This window comes from Eurosta solidaginis, chromosome 5 (assembly GCF_040869045.1).
Source record: "Eurosta solidaginis isolate ZX-2024a chromosome 5, ASM4086904v1, whole genome shotgun sequence".
Taxonomy (NCBI): domain Eukaryota; kingdom Metazoa; phylum Arthropoda; class Insecta; order Diptera; family Tephritidae; genus Eurosta; species Eurosta solidaginis.
The window spans coordinates 20,073,166-20,090,737 of NC_090323.1; the positions used below are offsets into that span (position 1 = coordinate 20,073,166).

A 17,572-nucleotide genomic window follows, 5' to 3' on the forward strand; every position below is an offset into this window, starting at 1 on the left:
ATGGGAAATAAATGAGTTTTCGCCCGCGAAGCCTTCATGACAGATTCGCATAGAACTCTTACCGCCTTGTTTTCCTTTTATGCCACGCGTTACATTTCACAAACTTTGTAATGCAAGGTAAATCCCTTTGTCGCTTCAGAGCGAACATGTCGATATCAAAGCGTAAAATCGAAGCAGCGCGACCAAAGCGTTTGCGTCAATCCGCGTTTAGAACCAATGAGATTTCTCAAACTTATCTACTGAATACAACCCTGCGTTCAAAAGGAAAAACTTTTGCAGCAGTAGCGCAGTGACGGAAAATTTAATAAGCAGCGAAAACAAAACTAAAATAATTAAAAAAAATCACAAAAAATTGGCATTAAACTTTTAAAAAATTCGCACAAGAAGCTGTTTTTTATTTAATCATTATAGGTAAATAAGTGAAATATTGTAGTGAGTGTTAATAGGCTAAATACAGCATAGGCCAAAATTCCGATGCACCGATCAGAAAAATCAATTCTGAAATTTTAGAGCAAGAGAGAAGCGGTGCCAAGGAAGAAGATAAAATAAAAGCCAACTTGCTATGTTTATTTGTATGGATTAAAGAACCTAAAGAACGATTGGCGGAGTGGAGCACATAAGCAGCAGTAGCAAAGAAGTAAAGTAACAACACAACGAAGCACCCACGCAGTAACAGATATTCACTTGAATGGAATTAATAATTTTGTAGTGGCAGCGGCATTGGTGGTGACACACAAGAAAAAAGTCAAAAATAGGGCTAGGTGCATCTCTGTAGTCAGTGGGTGAAGTGCGTAAATCAGGAATAAAGCAAAATCAATTGAACAAAAGCTAAAGTAAGCTGTAGGTGAAGTTGCAGGTGCGGCACGCGCACAACACACATTCCAACAAACTAGAAATTGTAGATGCAAACGTTGAACCCTGATAGCAAAAGCAGGTGTTTTGTGTTAATCCATACGAGGTGGTGGTGTTGCTGATAGACGGAAAAGTGCATAGCGTGAAAGTGTGTGAAAGGTTGGAACACTCACAAGCTCAACATAGGTGCATAGCTATTTTAAATTGTGAGGCAAGTGCAGTGTTTAAAGTAAAACGCGGTGTCCAGTTTGGCTAGTACGTGGCGTTGAGCCAAAACTGCTGTCTTTCAAGGTCGTCGGCATTGAAGTGGGGGAAAATCGCATCACAAGCAATCGAATTCAAAGTCGTGTCGTAAACCGTCAAACGGCAAAACTATTTTTGCACGTAAAGTTGTACGCCGGAAGGGAATTTTGAGCATTTGGAGGCCTTTGCCAAATTTATAATTATAGTACAATATGGCTATTAGCTTCGAGAAACATCGTGCACAAATCATAGCTGCCTGGAAAGATGTGTTGGATGATAAAAGTAGTACTAATTGGTAAGTGATTGTATTTAGTATAAGATTTTATACATTTACAAAAGTATTTTAAGAGCAAAGAAAGTTGCTTTGAAGATTCAAAAATATTTATATAATTTAAAGCTACACCGTTAGTGCATTGCTTTTACGATTTTATTGTAATTAATTTAAAATTTATTTAGCTTTCAATTGCCTTTGTTTAGAGTTGAAAACTCATTTCCATACATAGCTGCTGCTTTGTTATTGACTTCACTATGCATTTAAACCACTTACATATTTGCATTTCAATGAGTCAACAATACGAGAATATCACTATTGAAGTGTGTAAGATAAAACCGGAAAGTGTGTAAAAAGTAATAAAACTTTTGAATTGTTAAAGATTGCAAGGGGGTGCACACAAATGTTACATGCGTAAAGCTGGCAGACCCAAGTGCTCAAAAATAAGTTTAAGTTGTTTGAGAATTAAGTGCATTTTAGGTGCTATTTAGGGCCACAAAAGATAATTTAGGTGCTCATTTGGTTTTCGAGATATTCGCAAAAAAGTGTGGGTCTGATAGGTTAAGGTCAAGCTAGCAGACCCACAACTTAAATTTCATTTTATTTTAAATAAAAAATATATCAAAATTAGGAGCTATTTAGATGCTTTTTAGGGCCACAAAAGATAATTTAGGTTTTCATTTCGTTTTCGAGATATTCGCAAAAAGGTGTGGGTCTGCTAGGTTAACGTCAAGTTAGCAGACCCAAAATTTAAATTTCATTTTTTTTAAATCAAAAGTATATCAAAATTAGGAGCTATTTAGGTGCTTTTTAGGGCCACAAAAGATAATTTAGGTTTTCATTTCGTTTTCGAGATATTCGCAAAAAGGTGTGGGTCTGCTAGGTTAACGTCAAGTTAGCAGACCCAAAATTTAAATTTCATTTTTTTTAAATCAAAAGTATATCAAAATTAGGAGCTATTTAGATGCTTTTTAGGGCCACAAAAGATAATTTAGGTTTTCATTTCGTTTTCGAGATATTCGCAAAAAGGTGTGGGTCTGCTAGGTTAACGTCAAGCTAGCAGACCCACACTTTTTTGCGAAAATCTCGAAAACTAAATGAAAACCTAAATTATCTTTTGTGGCCCTAAAAAGCACCTAAATAGCTCCTAATTTTGATATACTTTTTATTTAAAAAAAATGAAATTTAAATTTTGGGTCTGATAGCTTGACGTTAACCTAGCAGACCCACACCTTTTTGCGAATATCTCGAAAACGAAATGAAAACCTAAATTATCTTTTGTGGCCCTAAAAAGCACCTAAATAGCTCCTAATTTTGATATACTTTTTATTTAAAAAAAATGAAATTTAAATTTTGGGTCTGCTAGCTTGACGTTAACCTAGCAGACCCACACCTTTTTGCGAATATCTCGAAAACGAAATGAAAACCTAAATTATCTTTTGTGGCCCTAAAAAGCACCTAAATAGCTCCTAATTTTGATATACTTTTTATTTAAAAAAAATGAAATTTAAATTTTGGGTCTGCTAGCTTGACGTTAACCTAGCAGACCCACACCTTTTTGCGAATATCTCGAAAACGAAATGAGAACCTAAATTATCTTTTGTGGCCCTAAAAAGCACCTAAATAGCTCCTAATTTTGATATACTTTTTATTTAAAAAAAATGAAATTTAAATTTTGGGTCTGATAGCTTGACGTTAACCTAGCAGACCCACACCTTTTTGCGAATATCTCGAAAACGAAATGAAAACCTAAATTATCTTTTGTGGCCCTAAAAAGCACCTAAATAGCTCCTAATTTTGATATACTTTTTATTTAAAAAAAATGAAATTTAAATTTTGGGTCTGCTAGCTTGACGTTAACCTAGCAGACCCACACCTTTTTGCGAATATCTCGAAAACGAAATGAAAACCTAAATTATCTTTTGTGGCCCTAAAAAGCACCTAAATAGCTCCTAATTTTGATATACTTTTTATTAAAAAAAATTAAATTTAAATTTTACGTCTGCTAGCTTGGCGTTAACCTAGGAGACCCACACCTTTTTGCGAATATCTCGAAAACGACATGAAAACCTAAATTATCTTTTGTGGCCCTAAATAGCACCTAAATAGCTCCTTATTTTGATATACTTTTTATTTAAAAAAAAAAATGAAATTTAAATTTTGGGTCTGCTAGCTTGACGTTAACCTAGCGGACCCACACCTTTTTGCAATATCTCGAAAACGAAATGAAAACCTAAATTATATTTTGTGGCCCTAAAAAGCACCTAAATAGCTCCTAATTTTGATATACTTTTTATTTAAAAAAAAATGAAATTTAAATTTTGGGTCTGCTAGCTTGACGTTAACCTAGCAGACCCACACCTTTTTGCGAATATCTCGAAAACGAAATGAAAACCTAAATTATCTTTTGTGGCCCTAAAAAGCACCTAAATAGCTCCTAATTTTGATATATTTTTTATTTAAAAAAATTAAATTTATATTTTGGGTCTGCTAGCTTGACGTTAACCTAGCAGACCCACACTTTTTTGCGAATATCTCGAAAACGAAATGAAAACCTAAATAATATTTTGTGGACCTAAAAAACACCTAAATAGCTCCTAATTTTGATATACTTTCTATTTAAAAAAAAATTAAATTTAAATTGTGGGTCTGCTAGCTTGACGTTAACCGAGCAGACCCACACCTTTTTGCGAATATCTCGAAAACGAAATGAAAACCTAAATTATCTTTTGTGGCCCTAAAAAGCACCTAAATAGCTCCTAATTTTGATATACTTTTTATTAAAAAAATGAAATTTAAATTTTACGTCTGCTAGCTTGACGTTAACCTAGCAGACCCACACCTTTTTGCGAATATCTCGAAAACGAAATGAAAACCTAAATTATCTTTTGTGGCCCTAAATAGCACCTAAATAGCTCCTAATTTTGATATACTTTTTATTTTAAAAAAAATGAAATTTAAATTTTGGGTCTGCTAGCTTGACGTTAACCTAGCGGACCCACACCTTTTTGCAAATATCTCGAAAACGAAATGAAAACCTAAATTATATTTTGTGGCCCTAAAAAGCACCTAAATAGCTCCTAATTTTGATATACTTTTTATTTAAAAAAAATGAAATTTAAATTTTGGGTCTGCTAGCTTGACGTTAACCTAGCAGACCCACACCTTTTTGCGAATATCTCGAAAACGAAATGAAAACCTAAATTATCTTTTGTGGCCCTAAAAAGCACCTAAATAGCTCCTAATTTTGATATATTTTTTATTTAAAATAAAATGAAATTTAAGTTGTGAGTCTGCTAGCTTGACGTTAACCTAGCAGACCCACACCTTTTTGCGAATATCTCGAAAACGAAATGAAAACCTAAATTATCTTTTGTGGCCCTGAAAAGCACCTAAATAGCTCCTAATTTTGATATACTTTTTATTTAAAAAAAATGAAATTTATATTTTGGGTCTGCTAGCTTGACGTTAACCTAGCAGACCCACACCTTTTTGCGAATATCTCGAAAACGAAATGAAAACCTAAATCAACTTTTGTGGCCCTAAAAAGCACCTAAATAGCTCCTAATTTTGATATACTTTTCACTAAAAAAAATGAAATTTAAATTTTGGGTCTGCTAGCTTGACGTTAACCTAGCAGACACACACCTTTCTGCGAATATCTCGAAAACGAAATGAAAACCTAAATCAACATTTGTGGCACTAAAAAGCACCTAAATAGCTCCTAATTTTGATATACTTTTCACTAAAAAAAATGAAATTTAAATTTTGGGTCTGCTAGCTTGACGTTAACCTAGCAGACCCACACCTTTTTGCGAATATCTCGAAAACGAAATGAAAACCTAAATTAACTTTTGTGGCCCTAAAAAGCACCTAAATAGCTCCTAATTTTGATATACTTTTCACTAAAAAAAATGAAATTTAAATTTTGGGTCTGCTAGCTTGACGTTAACTTAGCAGACCCACACCTTTTTGCGAATATCTCGAAAACGAAATGAAAACCTAAATTATCTTTTGTGGCCCTAAAAAGCACCTAAATAGCTCCTAGTTTTGATATATTTTTTATTTAAAATAAAATGAAATTTAAGTTGTGGGTCTGCTAGCTTGACGTTAACCTAGCAGACCCACACTTTTTTGCGAATATCTCGAAATAGCACCTAAAATGCACTTAATTCTCAAACAATTTAAACTTATTTTTGAGCACTTGGGTCTGCCAGCTTTACGCACGTACAAATGTTCCTTAGTGCGTTATGCCTAAATCAAATTTAAAAAAATAAAATTCCCGCTTACCTGCCGTAAAAAATAACACAAGGAGGAGATGATTAGTTAGGCGAAAGGGCCCAGGGTCGCAATAAATCCTGTTGTTGTTGTTGTAGTAGCAATGCTCGCCCCACCTAATAGGCGCCACCGATCACAAATTGTCACCAATATCCTCTAGCGGGAGTCCAAGGAAACTTGCCGTTTCAACAGGGGTCGACCATAAGGAAAGGGGTGTTAGAGGCGTTGATTCCACATTACAATTGAAGAGATGGTTGGTGTCATGTGGGGACACATTGCAAGCGGGGCATACATTTTGTATGTCGGGGTTGATTCTGGATAGGTAAGAGTTTAACCTGTTACAGTATCCAGAACGAAGTTGGGCAAGAGTGACACGCGTTTCCCTGGGGAGTATGCGTTCCTCTTCCGCAAGTTTTGGATAATTTTCGTTAAGTACTGGATTCACCGGGCAATTCCCGGCATAAAGGTCCGACGCCTGTTTATGGAGTTCACCAAGGACATGCTTCTGTTTTTTCACTTCATACGGCTGGGTTCTCAGGTGCCGTATTTCCTCAAAATGCTTACGGAGATGACTCCTTAAGCCCCTAGGCGGTGCTGGTTCATCAATCAGATGTCTGTTGGGATGCCCAGGTTTCTGGGTATTCAATAAATCCTCAATTCCCTTGCTGTAAGCACTTTGGAAAATGATTTGGGGATGTCGCTAACAACTTATAAAGCAATTGGCTACATATGTTCTACACCCCGCCGGTAAGGTTACACTAGAGGAAGCTGCGGACTTACTAAAACACTGCTCAGAACTTTCAAGGAATATTTCTTTATTATACCTGAACATCAGTAACACATTGGAACGAAAGTACTCTTCATCAACGAGATAAACCAAGCGACTTCTGAACAAATATGTTCGTTAAATTCCCAATCTAGGCGTCCAAACAGACAATTGATGGAAGCGACCCCGCCCCCGACATATCCGTCAGAACTATGAAGAGGTTTGGTATACAAGAACTCAGCCGGTAGGTAAATTCTTATGGCGAGTTGTTGTTGATGTAGCAGTGCTTGTAAACCTCATTCTCAGCGCCATTGGAATTAAAAACTGCATAAACAAAAAATTCTAAATAAATAACTGAAAGCTTTCATGAACATTTTTAATAACGTCTTTAATTTTCAAGTTTTTTTTTCGATTAAGTTTTCCAAATAGGGTCTCGTTTCCTTTATAAAATTTGGTAAATTTGTATCTAATATTAATGAAAAGATAATCAGAGTGTTAACCGACTAAGTTCCCTGCATCAATAAGATAAAAAAACACAACCGTACATTGGATATAAAAAAGTTATCCAACTTTATGCCTCCTGCGATTTAATGAAAAATGCAAATAGTTTTTTTGCCCACCGTGTTAAATTTTGTTTATGTGAGTTAGCAAGTTTACACTCTAAGCCGGCGTTATGCATTTATAAGTATGTAGTTCAGCACACTTATCTTTAATATGAAACTAATTTGGAATGTGCGAAAAAATCCCTCATTGGAACGAACTTTCTGGCATGCCAGTCTACCAATAAATTAAAAGAATATAAATAAAAAGTACATACATAACTTGTGACAATGTCTACCCAAATGACCCCCTAAGACCCCCCGAATAGAGTTTTAGAAAAATTGATGCTGCTTTAATGCAGTATGTACATTTAGGTATACTATGTAAATATGTCAGTATATGCTAGATACTCGTATATAAGAATGTAAGATGCATTGCTAATGTAATTTTTCGTTGTCATGCCTTTTTGTATGTATGATGTACAGTTGGGAAGACGAAAATAACAGTAAATGTTATTAACAAATTTTATCATCAAATTTTGTTAACAAAACAATACAAACCAATTTTAAAAACGTTCCCGAAATTGTTCGAAAAGTGGTTAAATATCAGCCAGAAAATTTAGAATTTATGTTGTTGAAATTCTTAATAAAAACTTCGATATACAATCAGAACTTTAAGCACATCTCGAATCTTCGATATTTTTCGAAAACTTTTTTGAGATGGGTTTAAAAAAAAATAAATGTAAGGCGCGATAACTACTGAAGAGATCTAAGGCCGAGCTTCTCTTTCAATTTGCGTCGTGCTCCTCTTGATTTTCCCTACAAATTGGCCGGACGGGACCTACATGTTTTATGCCGACTCCGAACGGCATCTGCAAGCAAATGAATTTTCACTGAGAGCTTTTCAAGGCAGAAATACACCTGGAGCGCTTGCCAAACACTGCCGAGGGGCGACCCCGCTTAGAAAAATTTTCTTCAAATTGAAAAACCTTATTTCTAAAATTTTGATGTTGCTTTGCCCGGGGTGTGAACCCCACGCTACCATCACACCACGGTGGCCGCCAGATGGGTTTGCATGGTTTTAATAACGTGAGTTATTGGAGCTTTTCCTTGAATTAACGAAAATAATAATAAAAGAGAATAGATACATTGTGTTAACTCTTTTTGCTGCTTTTTTCGCATTCTCAGCTGTAGGTATATTTGTATGCGATGTGAAAGTCAGTCGACTTTTAATTAACTCTTCTAACCGTTGAATTGTGAATTTAAAATTTTGCTGTGAACTTCTTCTCAACAGCTTTAATGTACATCAATTTTGTGCCCTCCTTTTTTCATTAGGTTTCAATGTTAATTATTTCGATTCATGCTGTCTTACATTTACAACTTTGTATGTTAACTAAATTCGAGTTGCTGTATAAAATTTAATTATGCCACAATTAATGCCGTCCTATTATTCAATGCTTTTATGAGCTTTGAATGTTGGATGTCATTGAACATTTCACTTTGTTCGTTTTAAATAGGTCTGCGATTTTTTTTTTTTTTGCGAAAAGCATTTATGAATATCCATCTGTATGTATGAATGAATGAATATAATTTCTTTCTTTGCTGCAACAATGAAACATTTATTTTTCCATTTACAGGTCACTTTACGGCTACGAAGGTCAAACGAATGAATTGAAAGTTGTTGGCAGCGGTGAAGGTGGTGTAGAGGAGTTATGCGAGGATCTTAATAGCGGTAAAATTATGTACGCTTTTGTACGAATTGAAGATCCAAAGACGGGATTGAAGAAATTTCTACTCATCAATTGGCAGGTTAGTGGGGAGATTTTTTAAATTTAAATTACGATAGAACTATTTTTCCATAGCATTTTGGTAGGTTTCGAAATCCGAGTCCGTTCTAATCCGATCATGTTTGGAGTTTGAAAGTCTTTCATATAAATCAGAAGTGATATAATTTTGTCCACCGCGGCTGCTATGGTGTAGTATTAAAGTGCTTAGCCTATCCTACCGTAGGTCTTGGGTTCAAGTCTCGGGCTAATTGACATCAAAAATTCAGGAAAAATTTTAATAAAAAAAATGTTTTCTAAGCAGGGTCACTCATCGGCAGTGATTTGGCAAAAATTTAGAGTGTATTTCTGCGATTATAACCTTATCAGTGAAAATTCATCTGCCTCTCAGATGCCGTTTGGAGTTGGCAAAAATGATGTAGGTCCAGTCCCAGCAATTTGTAGAAAAAATAAAAGGAGCAAGAAGAAAATTGAAAGAGAACCTCGGCCTAATGCGGTTATAACGTGGTTTAGTTTCGCGAACCTAGATATCAATAGCTTAAAATCTACCAATAGAAAATATTGAAAAAGAAAAGAGTTGGTGCTCATTTTTTTCACAAAATTTGAAATGGCAGAATTTACTAACTGATAAGTAAATAGATTTCGAAATTGTTCTTTGTTATACTAAAATTGATTGGACCACAAAACAGCATACCAAAAGATTTCAGAAAATTCGAATAAAAAAATCGACTTTAAATACCCTCCTAATGATAAAATGTACGTATAAATTGTCTTATAAAATACATTATCTGATCTTGCTTCACGATTTCTTATTCAAAAAAATTAATACTCTATAATCTTTCATGGTTACTTACATGTAAACAACTTCGAAAGGAAGCCTTATCTTCTGCAATGATGTTTTTGCTTTCATTTTCATATCTTATCGATACTTGGCGTGTTTTTAAAATAGCCTCTCCAATCGCCTTTCTACTTAGATTTATTATTATTATAAATTTTTTATAATTACTTTTATACTTTTTTTATCACATCTCTTTAGGGTGAAGGCGCCCCAGTACTGCGCAAGGGTACATGTGCCAATCATATACATGATGTTGCCAAGCTACTTTCTGGCGCACACTTAACAATAAATGCACGAAATGAAGATGATATCGATGTGGAACGATTGGTTAAGAAATTGAGCGCTGTTAGCTCAACATATAGCTTCAAAGAGCCACGCGGTGTACAGGATGAACAAAAGACACCTGTTGGCACAAATTATACACGTGTCATACCCACAAAAGAATTAAATCCGAGTGTTATGCAGAATTTTTGGAAAAAAGAAGAGGAAGAAGAGAAACAACGCATTGCTGCTGAGAAAGAGGCGAAGCGACAACAACTGTTGAAATTGGAGCAGGAACAGCGTGCACGTGAAGAGAAAGAACATTTGGAGCGTGAAAAGAAAATCATAAGCACGTCCAAGTTGCAGCCGGCGCATGTACCAATTAAGACGTAAGACACTGAGTTAAATAAACACCATAATATATAATTAAAATCATAGAAACATAAATCCTTAGCTCAGTATTGTATCACCTTATGCAGTTCTATTAACTGATTCGTTATCTTCAATTGCTGTTATCATAATACAAAACCTACATTATTCCAAATATAAATCAGTTAAATAACCAAATATTACCTCTTTCAGTTCCCCACAACCGCTGAGCCCAGAAAAGACTGTCGCCAGCCTATTTACGGCCGGCATGACTGAAGCGGAACGCATGCGACAACAGCGCAATCAAGAAGCACGTGAATTGATTGGTTCCCGTGTAATTGCAGCTAAAGCGGTTTTTACACAAAACACAAGTCAAGGCCAGTTGCAGACAAAGTGAGTACATATTCTTTTCCTTATATTCCAAATCTGTTGCTCAAATATAATTGAAATATGTAGATTAAATACAGCACCTCCTGCCAAACCTGCGCGCACATCTATTGCGCAACGTATTAATGCCTTTAATCAACCAACTGAGCCGGAAACACGCAAACCCTCACCAACCCCTGGTAAAGTTGAATTCTCGAAATTCGAAGATTACGCCAATGCTGCCAATAATCTTCAACAACAGCAAGAGCAGCACCAACAACAGCATCAGCAACAACTAGTTGGATATAACAACGTGCATCGTCCACCATCACCGATCACACATACTGCACCCTCAACAACAATAGCACCCACACAATTGAGTAAACCAGCAGCATCTGTTGCGATTGTAGTAGAACCAGAGGTGGTGGTTGCACAGAATTTGGTGACCAGCAATACCTTCGAGGAACCAGTTAAACCAGAAATCACCGCCATTGCAAACAATGATGATGTACTCTCGGGTGCAGATGATTATATTGTAGAAAATGAAGAACAATATTCAACTATAAAACGTTCACCACACAGTAAATCGAATTCATTACAATCACCAGAGACTTCGTCATCCAATGCAACGGATACGGCTGTGTATCAAGATCAAGATGATGAAGCTGAAGAATTGGAGGAGGAGGAAGAAGAGGTGGTGTGCACAAAAGTATCGGTAACGGTGCAACAACCGCAATCGGTTAAAAACGGAATGAGTAGTAGCGCTTTGGATAGAAATGATTGTAAGAATGGAATTAGATAAGTTGTGATATTTCAGTTCATTTAAAATGTTTATTTTCGCTTTTGCTTACAGTGAGTGATTTGGTCAACGAAGATGACTTTATTTGTCAAGAGACACTAGGTGATGTTGGCCTGAAAGCAAAAGCTTTATACGATTATCAAGCAGGTAAGTCGCCAAACTTCCGAGGATAGTTTGTAATCGTACAACAGTGATGCAGTTTGATTAGAGCTTGGATTATTTGATAAACCATTAGGGCCTTTTGACGTTTTTCAAAAGGATGTTTGAAGCTAGATAGATAGATAGATAATTAATTGAGGATCGCATTGTAAACTTACAATTTTTCTCTAATATCAATTACAAAACCATTGTATAAAGCAATATGAGCAAAGCTCGCTAATTAAATACATATGATCATATTGATATAATAGTAACAGCGGAAGTATTAAAAACAAATACTGTAAAAATCCGAACAAATGTTACTAAGCTTTCAAAAGCGCGCCTAAAAATCATATCCACACCATTAGGAATAAACTACATACAGAGTGTATGTGCCTACATGGTGATCAAAAGGAATATAAACAAAAAGGCAACTCTTAGAGACCAATTGTACAGCGAACAACGGGATATTCATATGGCTTAGCAGCTAAAGGCTTGAACTGATATGAATGTTAGAGATTCGAGTTCAACGCTCAGCTCCCGAAAAGCTAGCTGATGAAGAAGTGAAATTCAGAAACATGTCCTAGTAACCATCGCCGTTTGTAAACTTACAATTTTTCTCTAATATCAATTACAAAACCATTGTATAAAGCAATATGAGCAAAGCTCGCTAATTAAATACATATGATCATATTGATATAATAGTAACAGCGGAAGTATTAAAAACAAATACTGTAAAAATCCGAACAAATGTTACTAAGCTTTCAAAAGCGCGCCTAAAAATCATATCCACACCATTAGGAATAAACTACATACAGAGTGTATGTGCCTACATGGTGTTCAAATGGAATATAAACAAAAAGGCAACTCTTAGAGACCAATTGTACAGCGAACAACGGGATATTCATATTGCTTAGCAGCTAAAGGCTTGATATGAATGTTGATGAAGAAGTGAAATTCAGAAACATGTCCTAGTAACCATCGCCGTTTGTAAACTTACAATTTTTCTCTAATATCAATTACAAAACCATTGTATAAAGCAATATGAGCAAAGCTCGCTAATTAAATACATAATTATTGTTATTTTTTAATTTTTCTAAATTTGAAAAATTTTATTTTGTTTTTGGGAAATTCAAAAAATTCATGAAAATTCAAAAAATATATGAAGCGCAAATCAAATATAAACTTTAAACCAGTTCTTATTGCTAAAGTCGATGAGCTTTGTTTTTTTTTTAATTGTGAATTTTGTATGATTTTTGATACCGTGCTATTAAAAATCGTCCATGTGATGACAGACCCATATTAGATCATAAGATTATGTTCTATACGAATATTTATATGAATTACATTTAGTTGAAGTTTTTCATTCAGGTATTGGAAACCCGGTACAATGCCAGATCGGATAGAGACAAACCGAATATCAATCGATTTCGGATGAAAATTTTAACAAATAACGTTTGTTTGAAAAACAAAAAGATTTATACGTAAAAAATGCTAGAAATATACTTTGGAAATGTTCAGTTTTTGTGGATCAAGGCAAAACGAGCATTTTTAATTTAATAATTTTGGATATACTAGTGCCATACTAGCCTGCCATCGTTGTACAAGCAATTACAGTTTATAAACTTATTTATATAATATTTCCAAACAATTTCTAACTTTTAGCTGATGAATCAGAGATTACTTTCGATCCGGGCGACATTATAACGCATATCGATCAAATCGATGAAGGCTGGTGGCAAGGTCTTGGACCCGATGGAACTTATGGACTGTTTCCGGCAAATTATGTCGAAATTATTAACTAAACACAAATGAGGGAATTAATTATATACATACAAACAAACAATAATTGCGATTAAAATTGCAAATCAAATGAACAAAAATCAATAATGAACAAAAAAAGCTGAAACAATTTTTCTTAAATATTTACAAAAGCAAACCAACGCCACAAATTATGAAATTATAAAGTCACAAGAAAATTAACAAAAAAAATTCAGCATCTCAAATAATAATTGCAACTAATTAATAAATCACCATTCAACCTTTAAGACAAGGCACAGCACAATTGACGAAGAGAAGGGAGGAAGGAAGTTTGAACGAAATTAGAAACTAACTCATATTACTAGCAAAGCAATTGAATTCTTATGCAATTTTATAGCAATCTACATATACTTATATTCATGAGTGACGACTTACCTATTAACTGCAAGAAAGATTTAAATATACATACCTAAATACTTATAAAAAATTTTTGTAAACCAAACCAACGGTTGCGCTGCTGCACTGCAAACAGATTTGCAATTTATTCAAATATTTAAAATAAAAGAAAAGAAAAATTACACATACTTAAATTAGCGCAAAATTGTTCAGAACTTAATAAAATTTTACCCATTCGCACACACACATACAATTTTTGATGCATTTTTAAACAAAATTTCTTACTACAATTACATTAAAAAAATATTGTAATGCTTAGAAGAAATTGAAAACTTTAAATAAAAACAAATTTAAAATCAATTAAAAGAAGTATTAAAATAATGAGCAAATTTATTTGTTCGAATTGCAAGCGTACTAATTAAGTTAAATAAAAATGATATACCACGAGCGGAAAATAAATGCAATACTATTAGTGCCAAGTTGTATGGAAAAACACACACATTAATTTATAAAGTACTTACGTTTTTTTGAATATGTTAACGCTAATTTCTAAAAATATGCAATTTTTTATGTATGGAAATTTTATATTTGTAAATGCACCATTTTGCATGAGTTAGTTAACAGTCGAAGTAGATCGTTGTACATTACTGAAAATATTTTGATGTAATTGAATTTTTCGTGTTTGTAGTGTGAGACAAGGCTATATAAAAATAAATTGTGTTAGTAGTTGGATTATGCCATGCGAAATCGAGCAGTGATTGGAATCGCAAGCATTCGAATTTCGAATAAATTTGGGTCAGAGCTTTTCTGCTATTATATCGTCATAGGAGCTCGGCTGGCGGTTCGAAAAGCAGCCTAAGTTTGCAACAGAATTTTGCTATCGAAAATGCCAATTTTCAATATATTTTGTAAGAGTTTTTGAATTTTGAAATTGTGATATTCAATACTTAATTTCGATTTGATTTCTTCAAATCTTTCAATCTCAGAAGCATTCCAGTAAAAAAAGTTCTTTTTTATGTCAGCTTAAGTTAAAGCTCGAATACATATAAAAGTTTATTTTTCCTAAAAAGTTTTCAGATATTTTAACATTTTATTAAGATTTTTTAAAATTTTCGAACTCGAAGTTTCCATTCCTAAGTGCTGTTTCTCATATAGAGAATGGTTGGATATATTTCAAAACTTTTTCGAAAATAAGTCATTGTTCGAAAAATGTATTTTTGTATTTTTTTAATAAGATTAGAAGAAAGACAATTTTTACAGTCTCAACAGCCAAAACTGGTGCAAACCTTGTTGAAAACTTTCAAAAATAGTAAAATTTTATATATGTACTTTTAAATTTTCACAATTTTCGAAAATATCTCCATTTTGTTGGTTTAACAGTTGACTAAAGAAAAAATTTGACTTAAATTGTAACATGCGAATTCCGAAAATTGCTTATTGTACATACTTCTTTCTGCAAAATTTTACAAATAGCAAGCAAAACCAATATTTTTTTCTATTTTCAATGAAAAATGTTTTAACAATTTCAGTTTGTAGTTAAGCAGCTAAAAATTGTGTATAATTCAAATTTTTTTCGAAAACAGCTTATATTTATTTTATAAAAAAATTAAGTAAGTGAGCTATGTCCCGGTTTTCAAATTATACTTTTTACAAAAAATTAGTGGTCAGTGCTTTCAAAAATTTATTTTAAAATAATATTAAAAATAAATAATTTTTGTAAAGTTTTGATTTTTTCAAAAATATTTTATTTTAAATTTTACAATATATATATATATATTTTTTAAAATAATTATGTAACGAAAAGCTTTATAAGAGCACACATACACATTTAAACATATCTCGCTTTAGCATGTTCTTCTTTTTATGTTTTTATGTTTTTCTTGTTTTTGTAAACCAACAATGCGTCCTTATTGCGTCCTGCGAAATATTATAAAAGTCAAAAAAATCGTTGTTTTATTAAATAAATAAAAATAACTTATATATATATTTACAATTAATTAGCGCAGCGAATTATATTTAATATAGTTATATGTATGTAGTTGAGCGATTCCATGTTGAATTGTCAAATAGTTGGCATCGGTCCGTTTATCTTAAAATAGAACGACCTTTTCTTCGAAAAGCGTTGCGTATTTAAAAATTTAGATGCTTGCGAAAATAAAAATTTATTTAACATTTACTGCTAAATCAAATAATTTTTTTACTAAATTTGCAATATTAAAAAAAAAAATCTTTAAAAAATATCAGATATTCACATATTTTTCCTTAGTTTGGCTCTAAACAAACGCGATCTTTATTAACTAAAATCTATAAAAGCTTTCGTGTTGTTTAGAAAACAAACTTTAACCGAAAAAGTAGTGAGATTTTAAATTTCTCATAACTTTTAAAGAAATATTGTTTTTTTCGTGGTCACCACAATCTCAATGACTAGTTTGGCTAGTTTATCCAGTTGGTCATAACACTCAAAATTCCTGCAGCCGGCTATCCAGATGAGGATAATATTTGCGAAGTCGGCTAGTCCTTTGAAGACAGTATGTTCTAAATCAACCTCAACGAAAGCTCTTAACGCCCGTTGTTTCGAAAACAGAATCATTGTATAGTCCTCCACCGCAAAATATACAGCCCAATTCTAAATATTCCCTCGGAATTTTGTTCTCGTGGATTTTTTTATTCCCATGGAAAAATTCCTCTAATTCTTTTCTCCTAGGGAGAACAGTAATTGTGGAATAGGAATTTCGAATTTTCGAAGTCAGCTGTTTTGTCAATTGCAATTTCATTGCGCATTTCTTATTTTGTTTAAAAAATGGAAAAGTTTAATTATTGTTGCGAATTTGTTTGAAATTAAGAAATGAAATATAAACAATGCACAGTATTGCATTTCATGTGGTATTCACTGAAATGAGTAATGAATTGGTGCCACAGCAACATCAACAGAGGACCATAAGAAGAAGACGGCGAGATAACACAAATCCGCCGGAGTTGCCTACTTCCATTAAGCAAAGCAATTTTCTGGCGGCCAAGTCGAGTTGAATTCGTCTTTCGTCATATGCCAAAATCTATTTAAGCCTTCTTAAAAAATCTTTGCGCAATTTCTGAATGGCTGCATCAAATATACCAAGAGCTCTTGCGTTGCTTATGATATACTTTTCGACATAAAATAAGGAATATTGTGGTAGAATGTACATATTTTAGCACAAATTTGTACAAATAAGTGTTCTTTCTTAATAGAACCAATTTCCTTTAACTATTTTGATGCATTCCCTTTAATTTAACAAGTGAAAAAACTCCTAAGAAATGACAGAGAAATCTCCCTCTCACTCAAATTCATAATACCTACTTTTCTCCCATAACCGGTTTCCGCTTTTTCGAACATTGTTCAGAATAGGAGGAAAGGGAGAAGTGAAAAAACTCACAAGGAATTTTTATTTACAATACGAGGAATGGAAGAAGTGAAAAAACTTGCACGGAATGTTTGTTTAGATTTGGGCTGATAGTGTAAGAAAAAATATAAAATAAAGCTCATCAATTCAATTCAATTTATTTAACACATTTGTACAAGTGAGACTATTGTCTCTTAAAGTACATCGATATTTGGATATGTGTACAATATGATAATGTGAGTATAACAATATTTATATTAATATAAAACAAATAACAGAAATAGACAATGTAGATTCGAGAAAATAGCTAGAATAGTGTTTTTCGTATATCAAAAAATTCAGGCAAAGCCAATTTAAAGCGCGATGCATTGGGCTCATTTTTAATAAAATTAGGTAATGAGTTCCATACTTTGATAGTACTGACAAAGAACGTCCTTGATGATGAGAGATATTTATGGTGTGGAACGATGAGGTTACAGGTTCTGTCAGATCTAGCAAAACATAAATTTCGGAATAGGTATTTTTTATAAATTA

General features: G+C 33.3%; 1 protein-coding gene across 1 annotated transcript; it reads left to right on the forward strand.

Annotated features, from left to right (window-relative positions):
- Positions 1 to 256: 256 nt before the first annotated feature.
- Abp1 (Actin binding protein 1) lies at positions 257 to 17,201 on the forward strand. Its single transcript, XM_067790919.1, has 7 exons — positions 257 to 1,390; positions 8,587 to 8,758; positions 9,770 to 10,221; positions 10,415 to 10,594; positions 10,658 to 11,349; positions 11,421 to 11,513; positions 13,170 to 17,201. Exons 1-7 carry the CDS (start codon positions 1,308 to 1,310, stop codon positions 13,307 to 13,309), a joined length of 1,812 nt encoding a protein of 603 aa, XP_067647020.1. The 5' UTR covers positions 257 to 1,307; the 3' UTR covers positions 13,310 to 17,201.
- The last annotated feature ends 371 nt before the right edge of the window (positions 17,202 to 17,572 follow it).

Excerpts from the sequence above, each read along its gene's own strand:
- Abp1 (XM_067790919.1), top strand. The coding sequence starts at position 1,308 with ATGGCTATTAGCTTCGAGAAACATCGTGCACAAATCATAGCTGCCTGG. Across the intron at positions 11,350-11,420 it reads CGCTTTGGATAGAAATGATT|TGAGTGATTTGGTCAACGAA; the intron begins GTAAGAATGGAA and ends TTTTGCTTACAG. Across the intron at positions 11,514-13,169 it reads TTTATACGATTATCAAGCAG|CTGATGAATCAGAGATTACT; the intron begins GTAAGTCGCCAA and ends TCTAACTTTTAG.